Genomic DNA, 12,147 nt, shown 5'->3' with positions numbered 1-12,147 from the left:
TTTTTAGTCTCTCTCTTCTCACTGCTGTCCGCATCAGATCCAGCTTCTCACTATTGTGTTTGCTGGTGTTCAACATCTGCAGGCTGCCTTGCTATGATTCGGGATCCATTCGGAGTACGACACACTCTCCTGCTCATTACCCCTGCCCTGATCCTTGAGATACAGGAGTTCGAGGTTTAGTATTCATTCACTGCATAGTGTGTTTGCTGCATGAGCATTGTATTATTAGTAGTCATATCATTTCATTTATTAACTATGTTCATTGTCTCTGAGTTACCCTAACCCTAACCCTAATTGTGTTCTTTTATCAGTCTGTGCTTTGTCGTACAGTTTCTATTTATGCTTTTGTGTAAGGGTATTTTCTTTACATGGTATCAGAGCCTAGTACTCTCTGAGAAACCTAGGCCTTTGATCTAAGAGCTCTTCGCAAGAAGCAAGAACAACAGTAGGTTCAAATGACTTCAAACACATCAACACCGATTCTTTCTCCAGAACAGCCTATGCCGAGAACCGAGCGAGTGGGCCGATCAGCTTGCTCCACAAAGTTCCGACATGGCGAAAGACACATCTGAGTACATGGAAGAAAAGATAGGCAAGCTGACCTCTAAAGAATATAAACTGATCATAGCCTATCAACAAAAGAAGATTGAGGAGCTCGATTGAAGGATTGCCCTTTAAGAAAAGCTTCTGAATGAAGGTATGCATGATTTTCACTCTTCAAATGTTGCGCGTAAGTCTGATGATGTTGCAGGGCCATCGAGACCTCCATCAGGGATGGGCCCCCCTCTTGGAGAGTAAGATCCGGAGTATTTTCCATTTTTTCAAACTCTTCCGTCCTCTCCGGTGCAAGGTATTTTTGATTCGTCTTTTGTGCCTTCTTCTTTTACCTCTTTTGTTTTGCAATATATTGGTAGGGATCATGTGGAAGAAAGAGTCCAATCTGTTGATTACGGAAAAGGTCCTCTTGAAGATCAATTCTTGTATGTTAACACACGTCGCGAGGATTATAAGAAAAAGTCAGGTACCTCTTCTTCTGCCCTTCCTTCTTTTCCATCTACTTCGCATAATCAGAATGAATTTGGTGTTTCTTTCACTTCATTACATGGTGCATCATCATCTTTACAGTTTCATTTTCAGTCTTTAAATGATAAAAATGAACAAAAAGAATCTGCACCTCATACACCTCACTTTCAAAACCCACCCATCCCACCACATTCTTCTGCTACTTCACCACTTCCATTTACACCATTTACATTTCCATTTCAGACACCTCATGTCGCACCGCACATCACACCGGGGGGTTATGGAAACATAGGCACATCCTTTAGGACCTCATCCTTCCCTCAGTCGAGTGGTGTTCCACCTATCTCATACACACTTTCAGGATCATTGCAGCTTGGGTATCCCACTCAGTCTCTCCCGAGTGTGGATTAGTTGCTTCCACAGTTTGCCTCCATGGCATTGCCTAGTGGACCTTCTGGTCATATTGCTATGTCCCAGCCTCACTTTGGACAAGGCTACCATGTCCTAATGTCTCCACCTACACCGGCACCTTATGGAAACATTCATATTCCAGTGCCTCCACATCAATCGGCACTCATTGGACACTCACAGCCTATTTCTGCCTACCCACCTCTTCCCCCTCCCTCTCTCTTATCAAACACACCCATCTCCATCATCTTTCCCACCATCATCTTACACCACCTACCCGACACCTCATGGTTCTAACTCATCTTCTGCCAAGAATGCATTTAATGACAAGACTCCGTTTTAACGGGTCAAACTTTACTACTTCGTCGAATTTGATGAGACATGTTCTTGACTCACAGAACCTATGCAGGGGTTGGAACCCCAACCCGATCTCGCATTTGTTCCATACGAGGTCGTCCGCTCATGGAAGACTAGGAATGCCTCCGCTATTGTCGAGCTGATGCACGGCTTATTGCCTGAGTTTCATTCTCAACTTCAGCATTTTGACTTAGTGTCAGAGCGATGGGCACACTTGACTGACTGCTATGCAGCTCGAGATAGGACCCGTCATATTAATCTTGACCATGAGCTTCAGCCTTTCAAAATCACTGACCGGGATGACTTGAAAGTCAAGTTGACTAAGTATCGGCGTCTCCTCACTGAATTCTCCACTACGGGGACTCTCAAGTCCTCTAACGATCAGGTCACATTGTTCCTAAATAAACTCCCCAAGAAATACTTCAATTTTGTGGAAGGAAACGTTTCAAAGCCTACCATGCCTACATTCTATGAATTTGAGTGTCAGCTGTTGCATTACGCACGGTTGTTCGATCAGTTTCATATGAATTCCTCTTCAAAGGGGGCTCTTCTTGCTCGTTGTCAGAAAGGGTAACAAGGGAACGGCAAACTAAACCAAACCTCCACTCAAAATCAAAATCAAACTCAAAAGCTAAATCAATCTAGGGATTCTCAAGGAAACTCCGAGTCACAAGTTACAACTTAAATCAGGGTGGCAGAATGTACCTAAAAAGAATAGGTATTGTCAACATTGTCAAAAGGCTGGCCATTTTGACAATGAGTATCGATCAAAGGCACGAGGCACAGCACCAAAACCTAAGTTTCAGACCCCCGCCCCTCAGTCGAGCAACTCCCAACAGGGGAGTCAAGGTGATGGCAAGGGGCAGTTTAAATATCAGACTCACACTGCCACCGCCCACCCATCTCAGTCAACAGCCTTCTCAACTCCAGAGGGCTTGTCTAATTAGTCTGCAGTTTGGATTGTGGACAGTGGAGCTACACATCACATGACTCCTATAGAGGACATTTTCCGTACCCGAGCCCCTGGAGCTAGGCGGGTCCATGTAGGAAACAACTCCTCACTCAAGATTCAGGCTCAAGGTTGCATCAGTTTTGCCACTGACAAGGGTTCGGATCTGGCTTCGTTGGACAATGTATATCATGTCCCTCAGCTTGGGGTGAACTTGTTATCTGTTCAGCAGCTTTGCTGGTTGGAGCGAGCAGTTTTCTTTACAGCGACCACAGTCGAGGTCCTTGACTCTCAGACTGGTTTAGAGATTGCTCGCGGTGAGGCACAGCCTAATGGCCTATACCACATGACTCATTTTCTCATCGAGCCAACTGCCGAGGGCTCCATGTTCCATAGCTTCCAAGCCTTAGCCACATCTTGGGAGCCTACGCACAATGAGCGTCTTTGGCATTTTCGCTTAGGGCATCTTGGTTATGACTCACTTTATGAGTTGTCATGCCGTGAGTTAGTTGAGGGCCTTCCATGCCTGAAGCTAGCTCGAGATGTCTGTAAAGCCTGTCAACTCGGGAAACAGCACCGTACCCCATTTCCTCAGCAATCTACATAGAGCTGAGGAGCCTCTTAGATTGATTCATGTTGATCTTTGCGGGCCAACATCCACTGCTGCGTTGAACGGCGTGCTGTTTTTCTTTTTGATAGTGGATGATCATTCTCGATACATGTGGGTGTACTTCCTCAAGCATAAGTCAGATGCTTTCACATATTTTTCTGCTTGGGTGCTGTTGGTTTATAACTAGACTGGTCATCGTGTCGGGTGCCTAAGGAGTGATAGCGGTGGTGAGTTTATCTCCCACGAGTTTTCTGAGTTTCTACAGAAGCATGGCATTTCTCGCCAGCTCACCTCTACCAACTCCCCCTCTCAAAATGGAGTCATAGAGCATAGGAACCGCACAGTCATGGAAATGGCACGCTCTATGCTGTTCGCAGCAGAGCTTCTTGAGACCTTTGGGTCGAGGCTGTTCACACTTCGGTATACATCCTCAACCGATGTCCGACTACGGCTCTTCCTCAAACAACCCCGTATGAGGCATTTTTTGGCTCTCGGTCTATTATTTCTCATTTCAGAGTCTTCGGGTGTCGTACGTACACACACACGCATGATGACAAGATAGGTAAGCTTACTCCCCGAGCTGATCTCCTTATTTTTGTAGGATATTCCTCTCAAGCGAAAGCCTATCGTTTGTTCAATCCTTGGACAAACAAGGTGATCGTTAGGCGGGATGTTGTTTTTTACAAGAGGAATACCCTAGGACAGCCCTTCGATGCACACACCTATCATTCTGTTGTAGGAAAACTTCTTTGGTTAATTCACACTAGACCAGATTTAGCTTACTCAATTAGCATACTCAGTCAGTATTTCACAACACCTAGGATGTCACATTGGATTGCATGTCTTCGTGTGTTGCGTTATTTGCGATGTACTTTTTCTTATGGCTTGACATATGGTTCTGTTTTATGTTTGCACGGGTACACTAATTCTGATTGGGCAGGAGATCCTAACACCCAGCGTTCCCATGGCAGCTACCTCTTTACCTTGGGCACAGCTCCCATTTCTTGGTCCAGCCATTAGCAAGAGACGGTGGCGGCTTCCACGGCCGAGGCTAAGTACCGGGCTCTCTTTGATGGCACCACCGAGGCCATCTATTTGAGGAGTTTACTGACAGCGCTTCATTTTCCATGTGACACTCCCACAGTTGTCTACTGCGACAACCAGAGTGTCATTGCCCTTGCGGGCAATCCGATCATCACACCACGGACACGGCATGTGGGAGTCCACTTTCACTTTTCCAGAGAGTAAGTTGAGCTAGGCACTATTCGCCTAGAGTTTGTACCTTCATCAGATAATTTTGCAGATATCTTGACAAAACGGTCAACCGGCTGGTTCTTCAATACCTGCTACCCAGGATCGGCTTGGGTACACCCTCCCCTACTTCTTCAACTTGACAGGGAGAGGGTGCTTCCCTCTTGCTTTCCCTTTCAGTTTGAGAGGGGGCGGCTTCTACTCTTGATCGTGACAATGATGATGCTTACAGTTTTTAGACATTACATTCACTTATTCTTTTATATTATATCATGGGCATTTGTAACTTCATCCGCACCATCAGGATGACCTGATTGTAAAAGGGCACTTGGACAAGTGAACAATTCCCCTGTGAGGGCACCCTGTCCCAATGGCACCGTTGCATAGCATATTGCATGAGCATGACATCTTACATCTCCCTTTGCATTACCCCATGCATTGGCATTTTGTTCATATAAACATGCATCTATGCGCATTTATCCCTTTTCAATCTTTTGGAGTGGTCAACTCTAGGATCCACCATATTCGTAGCATAACACATGGCAATTCTCCTACAGGCAGCTTCCCTACCCTTGCTTGCTTGCTTGTTTTGCTTGTCTTGCTAAGTCCACCATCCTCTTTTTTGCTTTTCCACATATTCACCACATGATTGGCACATATACATACATTTTCTCATCCTTAGGCACTTATCCTAGTCAGTGCGAGGGATTGGATTGCTAGTGTTATGCTTGAATTGGGTTTAAAACTTTCTTTATCTTTTCCTATCTGTCACTTAATTGGCCATTGCCCCTATATTACTTATGTATTTTCAAAACATTTCAAAAAAAAAAAAAGTCCATTGATTCCATCTGCCTTTGTAGGACTTGGTAGGCCCTTGGGCCGCCGCCGAGCACCCTTGGTCCAATGCCCTGGCCTCTCTGGGGTGATCACTTGGGCTCCCTTGGTAAGATAACCATCGCCTCTGTAGTCTTGGTAGACCACTCGGCAGCCGACGTACACCCTTTGTCCGATGCCCTAGCTACTTTGGGGTGGGATGCCTTCGGGTAAATCAAAATTTAGACTGGCTAACTTTTCTCACCCTATTTTGGACCTAAGAGGGGGTGTTGTGCTAAGAATTGCTCTTAGCCACTTAAACAGCCCCAAAACATGCTTATTTTAGGCTTATTTTAGCCAAACCCTAAAACGGGGAGCGGATCGGTCTAAAACCCTAATTTTCTATAAATTGGCAATCAGCCCTCCACTCTTCCCTAATCTCGTTTTTGCAAGTTTCAAGTGTTATCAGCTTGCTGCCCACACCCCGTTCGCGGAGGACATCTCAGCCCTTGCTGTCCATCACTCTTCCCTACAGTCTGGCGCTTGTTTCCAGCCCTCCACACGTTGATTGCTACTGTTTTTGCTTGGCGACTGACTGCTGATCATCTGCACTGCTGTCATACAGCCTGCCACGTCAGCAAACTGCTACGTTTGCAAGGCCCAGCTACCGCCCTGACAGTTTTCTCTCTCCTGCTGCAGTCGCTGCAGTTTTTCTCTCTCGTGCAGGCTGTCTTGCCTGCGTTTTTAGTCTTTCTCTCTCTTGTAGGCTGTCTTGCCTACCTTTTTAGTCTCTCACCTGCTACCTGCGTTTTTAGTCTTTCTCTCTCCTCACTGCTGTCCGCATCAGATCCAGCTTCTCACTACTGCGTTTGCTTGTGTTCGACATCCGGAGGCTGCCTTGCTACAATTCGGGATCCGTTCAAAGTACGACACACTCTCCTGCTCATTACCCCTACCCTGATCCTTGAGATACAGGAGTTCGAGGTTCAGTATTCACTCACTGCATAGTGTGTTTGCTACATGAGCATCATATTAGTAGTAGTCATATCATTTCATTTATTAACTCTGTTCATTGTCTCTGAGTTACCCTAACCCTAACCCTAACCCTAACTGTGTTCTTTTCTCAATCTGTGCTTTGTCGTACGGTTTCTGTTTATGCTTCTGTGTTAGGGTATTTTCTTTACAACTGGCAGATATAGATCCATCCCATCAGAGCACATATGCCGATATGCGAATTAGAGCCTGAGACAGAGGAGCATTATATCTGCCCCGCTGCCCAACGTATTATGAGGTCCGTGGTCGTTTCCACTATCTTTTTAGAGATGGATTTGAACCACTATCCAGAATCATGGATTTTACTGATCAACGATGCCTTGGCCTCTTTCTTCTTGAGATACAATGGCTTCGTGACATGCGCCTCAGGAGTAGCTGCTCCAGGACACCGAGACCCTCCACAGAGGCAGCTCATAGACTTCTTTGCAAAGGAGACTCAGAAGAATTCAATACAGTTACGGCCACAGTCCACACGAGAGCCTCTCTCACCGCCACAGTCCACACACAGACAAGGAGTACTAATTGATCGAGCTATTCAGCTTAGCCGATCCAACGTCCTAGGCCTCGATACAGACACCAGCGACACCTTCATAGACGGATACATGGGATTATTGCTCGGGCTAGAGCTAGGCCCTCCATACCCACATGAGATTGTACGATTTGGAGCTCATTGTTACTAGATAGAGATCTATGTTTTACACATAGCCATAGTTAGTTTCCTTTCTTATTTTGCTTTGTGCTACATATTTTGCCTAGACAGTTGTACCATCATACACATGATTGTAACTCATAGTCTCATAGGTCATTTTGGCCTTTTATAGACATTAATATTTCATCTCTCTCTCTCTCTCTCTCTCTCTCTCTCTCTCTCTCTCTCTCACACACACACACACACACACACACCAGCTATGATTGCTCATATCGAGCATCCGACCGATGCTCATAAGATATGACTAAAGTTGAACTAGCTCTATAATAGGATGACTATGATGAAGCAAGTATCTTTGGAGGTACAAATGCAAACTTTGAATCCAAACAAGTCTACTTCCATGTGCGAGGATATGAACAAGCTTCGACAATTGCAAATGTAGGTAGAATGCCGGAATGGCTATTAGACATGGCAATCACTTTGTTATCACACTTGCCAAACCAATTTAGTGCATTCTACTCCAACTTGATTGCTTTAGGGCAGATTGACACCCTTGAGTGGAAAGAGCTGGTTCCCATGGTCTTGGACCAAGAGGAACAATTGAAGAGTCTCAATCCTCAAAATCAAGGCACTTACAAGTTAGAATTACCCAAAGAAAGGAAAGGAGAAGAAAAAGAAGAAGGATGATAAAAACAAAACGGACAAGGAGTCTACTTGCCACACATGTAGTAAGGAGGAGTCTACACTGAATTCGACTGGTGCAACATTGATGGCCCCACAATCTCAAGAGTGGATTGTAGATAGTGGTGCTTCCCACCATATGACCCCTTGCCAAATGGTATTGCCCCATATGCAACCGATGCATGGATATATTCTGATTGGCGATAGCTCTTCTGTTCCTATTCAAGGTAAAGGTGATATACATCTTATTTCGAATGAGCAAGGTGGTGCTCATACTTCAAAGGTTCTCTATGTATCAAGCTTAGGGTATCATCTTCTTTCACTATCTATGGGCCAAAGCAGTGGCCACTGCAATTCATATCCTAAACCTATCACCCACCTCAACCATTACTAGTAGAACTCCATTTGAGGCTTATTTTGGACTAAAGACGGATGTTTCTTATTTTATGGTGTTTGGATGTGATACCTATGTTCACATTTTGAAGAAGACTCCAAACAAGTTTGAGCCCACCTCCAAGAAACTTTGTTGGCTATAGCTCCCAGTCACAAGGGTACAGAATCAATGATTCAATCTCTCAAAATGTCTATATGAGCCATGATATTTAGATTGTCAATTTTCCAGCCTGCAAAGGGGGGTGAGGAGCACCCTGTTCTTGGGGATCCTAGTGGCAATCGGGAACCTAAGCGAGTGCCTTTGGAGATGGGTGTATTGGCCTCCTCCCCGTTGGACATGTGATACACTCCGGGATGCAGGGATTCAGAGAGTTCCTAAGGAGTGGCAGCCATAGGATGGCCTATGGTGATCTCAAAGGGACCAGGTACATTTTACAAAGCTTGTTTGTACTAATTATGGTTTGATGACCATGCTATGAAGGATAACAAGCCGACATCAGTGAAAAAGGCATTGAAGTCAAATCATTACTCAAGCCAAAGCCAAGCCCCCCAAGTTCTTCTCTACATGGGATGAGATCGGCCATGCCCCAGGAAACTGATAAGGGATTTCTTGAGATGATATGTATCCTCATGGCCCTCCTAGGTCCACTTCATCACTGATAATACTACCAGCTAGCTTTTCTATCATCAACATTTAACTCTAGATTTAGATTTCTTTTCTTTATTGTTTGTTCCTGAGACAATTGTAACTTATGGTCTTATAGGATCACCCCATGATAGATATTCTCCCCCCAAGGAGAGTACAGCATTTTTTTAAGAGAGGCCTATTGATAATTTTTGGTTAAATGATAGTAGCCTACGCTAGCAGCCCCTAGCCCTTAGGAATATGAACATCAGTATAGTTTTTTGTTTTCATTTCATTTTCATTGTCATTCTCAAGTGGAGACTGTCAGAGTGCTGCAATGTGGAAGCATATGCTCAGACAATCGAATGTGCTGAACGTGTGCGGTTGGGGGGGGGGGGGGGAGCAGACACAGAGAGAAGAGAATGCTGAAAAGAAACAGAACACAGAAATGATTAATAAAGAGCAGAATGCAGAAGGTAGCCTGACAAATGGCCTAAATAGGCCAAGAGGGGAGAAAAATACTGCAGTCAGCCTGCCCAGAACTTGCCAACTTAGGCAGGTGGACTGTGACGAGGCCTGGTCAGCCTGCCACATGCTAGGCAGGCAGTTCAACTGGACCAGGCCTGTCCAACAGGCCCTGCCCAGCGCTGCAAAAAAGGCCCTGCCACTGCCCTGGACTGTCAGGCTCCCGCCCATGCAGGCCCTGCTGCCCGTCACTGGTATCTGCTGCCGGCTGCCCACGCTGGTGTCCACCCTGCCCTACCCTGTTCCGCCTAGCCCGTATACCCATTCAGAAGGTGCATACGCTAACAGAGATAACATTGTCAGAATTACTCACTTCTTTTGTCTCAAGGCCATCCTGAGTCCTGACCTTTTAGAGACGCGCTCTGTGCGCGCACGCCCCCACACCCACACAAGCGCCAGTTGCCCAAGCACAATATTTGGCTTGATCAAACCACTTGATAGGTGGCTTCAATATGAATCTCTTGATACAGTTCTTTTGGACCACAGCTTACTAGTTAACTTCATTTTTCGGTTTGTTTAACTTTGGCCTCATAGGTTTGATCTTCAACAGACATTAATTCTCCCTCCTCCACCCCCTCCCTCTGTGTGCACAAGCGCATGCAAATGTGTACTCTATGGTTCACATGATCACACTGAAAGCTTATTCGAACAACTCGTTTAAAGGAAGTTCAGAACCTTACATTTAGAGAAGCAGAAGAGAGGACGTCGTGGCGGAGCAGGGGCTCATTGAGACCGCGTTTTACCTTCGGCATTCTCCCTTTCTGAATTAAGCTTCTACTCCTGCCTTACCCCAATGAATGAGGACCTGTTGGTACTGAAAATGGAGAGAAACTGATTGGTGCAGGTATTACGGCGAGCTTCGATGCTAGCCCAATGAATGAGGGCCTGTTGTCACCGAGTGGAGGGAAACTGATTGGTGCAGGTATTGCTGCGAGCATCGATGTTAGCTACAGAGACGGGAAGCGCACATGCGATGATGATCTGTTGTGAGCTTGCACTGCTGATTCAGGCGAATGGAAGGGGGGGGTTGGATTCTGAGAGTCTCCCTCTGTAATGGGAGAGGGCTGCTTCTGAATTCTGATGAGGATCGACACTAGTTCTCTGTATCTGGCCCGGCAAGGCAACTCTTCAATTGGGTTGCTAATCCTTTCTTGCCTGTTAGGCTTTTTTGCGGGCTCTGGATTCCTTGTAGTGGGATTGATTGACCTCCCTCACATAAACCCTCCCTCTGTGCTTTTGCTTACCTACCTTACAGGGACCCTGTCTCAGTCAAGGTACAATCCATAGTCCTTGTTATTATTACAAATTCTGCAATTACAACAAAATTACAACACAAGGAACAATTGCAAAGAGAATGGGCTGGCTATGGTGGACGTCGGGTATCAGAAATGGAGAACAAAGCAAGACAGGCAAAAGCTGGCAATGTGGAAGGACGGCATGCGGGATGGACACACATACACACACAGACACAGACACAGACACAGAGAGAGAGAGAGAGAGAGAGAGCAGCCAGCCTCTAGAGAGGAGAGCAAAAGACGTAGAGACTTGTAGATAAATAAGAAAAGTTTCCATAACAGAAGTGCTTAGTACTGGCACAATAAAAGTTTACTATTAATATGATTTTTCTATTTCTATATTAATATATAATATTGATCCAGACTCAAAATTTTGTAAATAAACATTATCAGATTGTGTGTGGAGTCAGTGTGTGTCGGGTTACCAGGCTTGTACTAGCCAGGGTACTTTTGTGGGAGCCACTCCCACAAGCCCTGCTGTCAAAAAGCATGATCATATGGGAGCATGATCAAAAAGCATGATTATGCGCGCAAATAGCACCTCCCTTGGACCGGCCATTCACCCCATGGTCGCGAGTCCCGGGTTTCGGGAGACGCCACATTCGTTTCATCCTAGAGCCGGTTCAAGTTTTCAAAAAGCCTTCTCAAAATGATGTGAGAATGGGATTTTCCTTCTTGAAAATATGTATATTGGTTTACTTGTAATTTTACAAGCGCACTAAGAAAGGACTAGTTCAAATTGTGCAGAGCCTCCTCAATGTACAATTAAAAGGATTTCATGGTTCAATAAAATATATTTTCCCAAATGCTAGTTGCTACATGGACATGACTGGTGGTGGTGGAGTAGACCAGAGGGCTAAAGCCTCCTCAATGGGAAGTTGTTCTCCCGACATATTTGGGCTTTCTATTTCCAAAACCAATAACAAATCTTTTATGTAATTGTTGGCATATAGCAATCGCCAAATTTAATCAACTTTATTTTTTTGATACACTTTCCATTTGTTTGTGAAGCATTGACCTCCTCTTTCCAATACCTCGTAATAACTATTTTCAGTGTGCAGATCCCATAGTGAGAAGTGGTTTGGAGGTGTGGATTCACCATTGCAATAGTGTAGCAAGCATGAAATTGGTTTCAAGTCCAAAACCAAAAAGCCTAACCACAAATGAGTTTTCAAGTCCCTATAATTGTTCAAAACCCATTTTTGGCTTTAGGTTGGCATGAACAACTCCTCAGAAATCAATCTCTATGGTTTTCATTTTTCAAACCAATTCCCAATCACCACGTTTTGAAAACCAATAATTATATCAAGTTTCCCCCTTTGTGACATCATTGAGAAGGGACTAGACATGAGAGAAACATGCCACAATATATTATTTATTTGTAATAAATTCATTGTCCTATGAAGAAAGTTGCAACTTCCCATTGTACAATATTCAATGTGAGAATGATCATGGCCCATAATGTTGCTATGGATTGGTTGTGATTCCATTATGCTATCCCCCTTATTGCAATGG

General features: G+C 44.9%; 1 protein-coding gene across 1 annotated transcript in view; it reads right to left on the bottom strand.

Moving 5' to 3' along the window:
• The window catches only part of ABCB27 (transporter associated with antigen processing protein 2), a 37,101-nt gene extending 26,233 nt beyond the window's left edge, over nucleotides 1-10,868 (bottom strand). Inside the window, exon 1 of the mRNA XM_087664876.1 lies at nucleotides 10,018-10,868. Coding sequence (XP_087521002.1) covers nucleotides 10,018-10,089 — 72 coding nt within the window. The 5' untranslated portion in view covers nucleotides 10,090-10,868. The remainder of the gene's footprint in view (nucleotides 1-10,017) is intronic.
• Nucleotides 10,869-12,147: the final 1,279 nt, after the last annotated feature.

The sequence above is a fragment of the Lygodium microphyllum genome, chromosome 23, assembly GCF_053477565.2.
Source record: "Lygodium microphyllum isolate KBCC chromosome 23, Lygodium_microphyllum_v1.1.10, whole genome shotgun sequence".
Lineage (NCBI taxonomy): Eukaryota > Viridiplantae > Streptophyta > Polypodiopsida > Schizaeales > Lygodiaceae > Lygodium > Lygodium microphyllum.
Note: the sequence above shows the minus strand (reverse complement) of the source record. Positions and strands in the feature narration are given on the sequence as shown.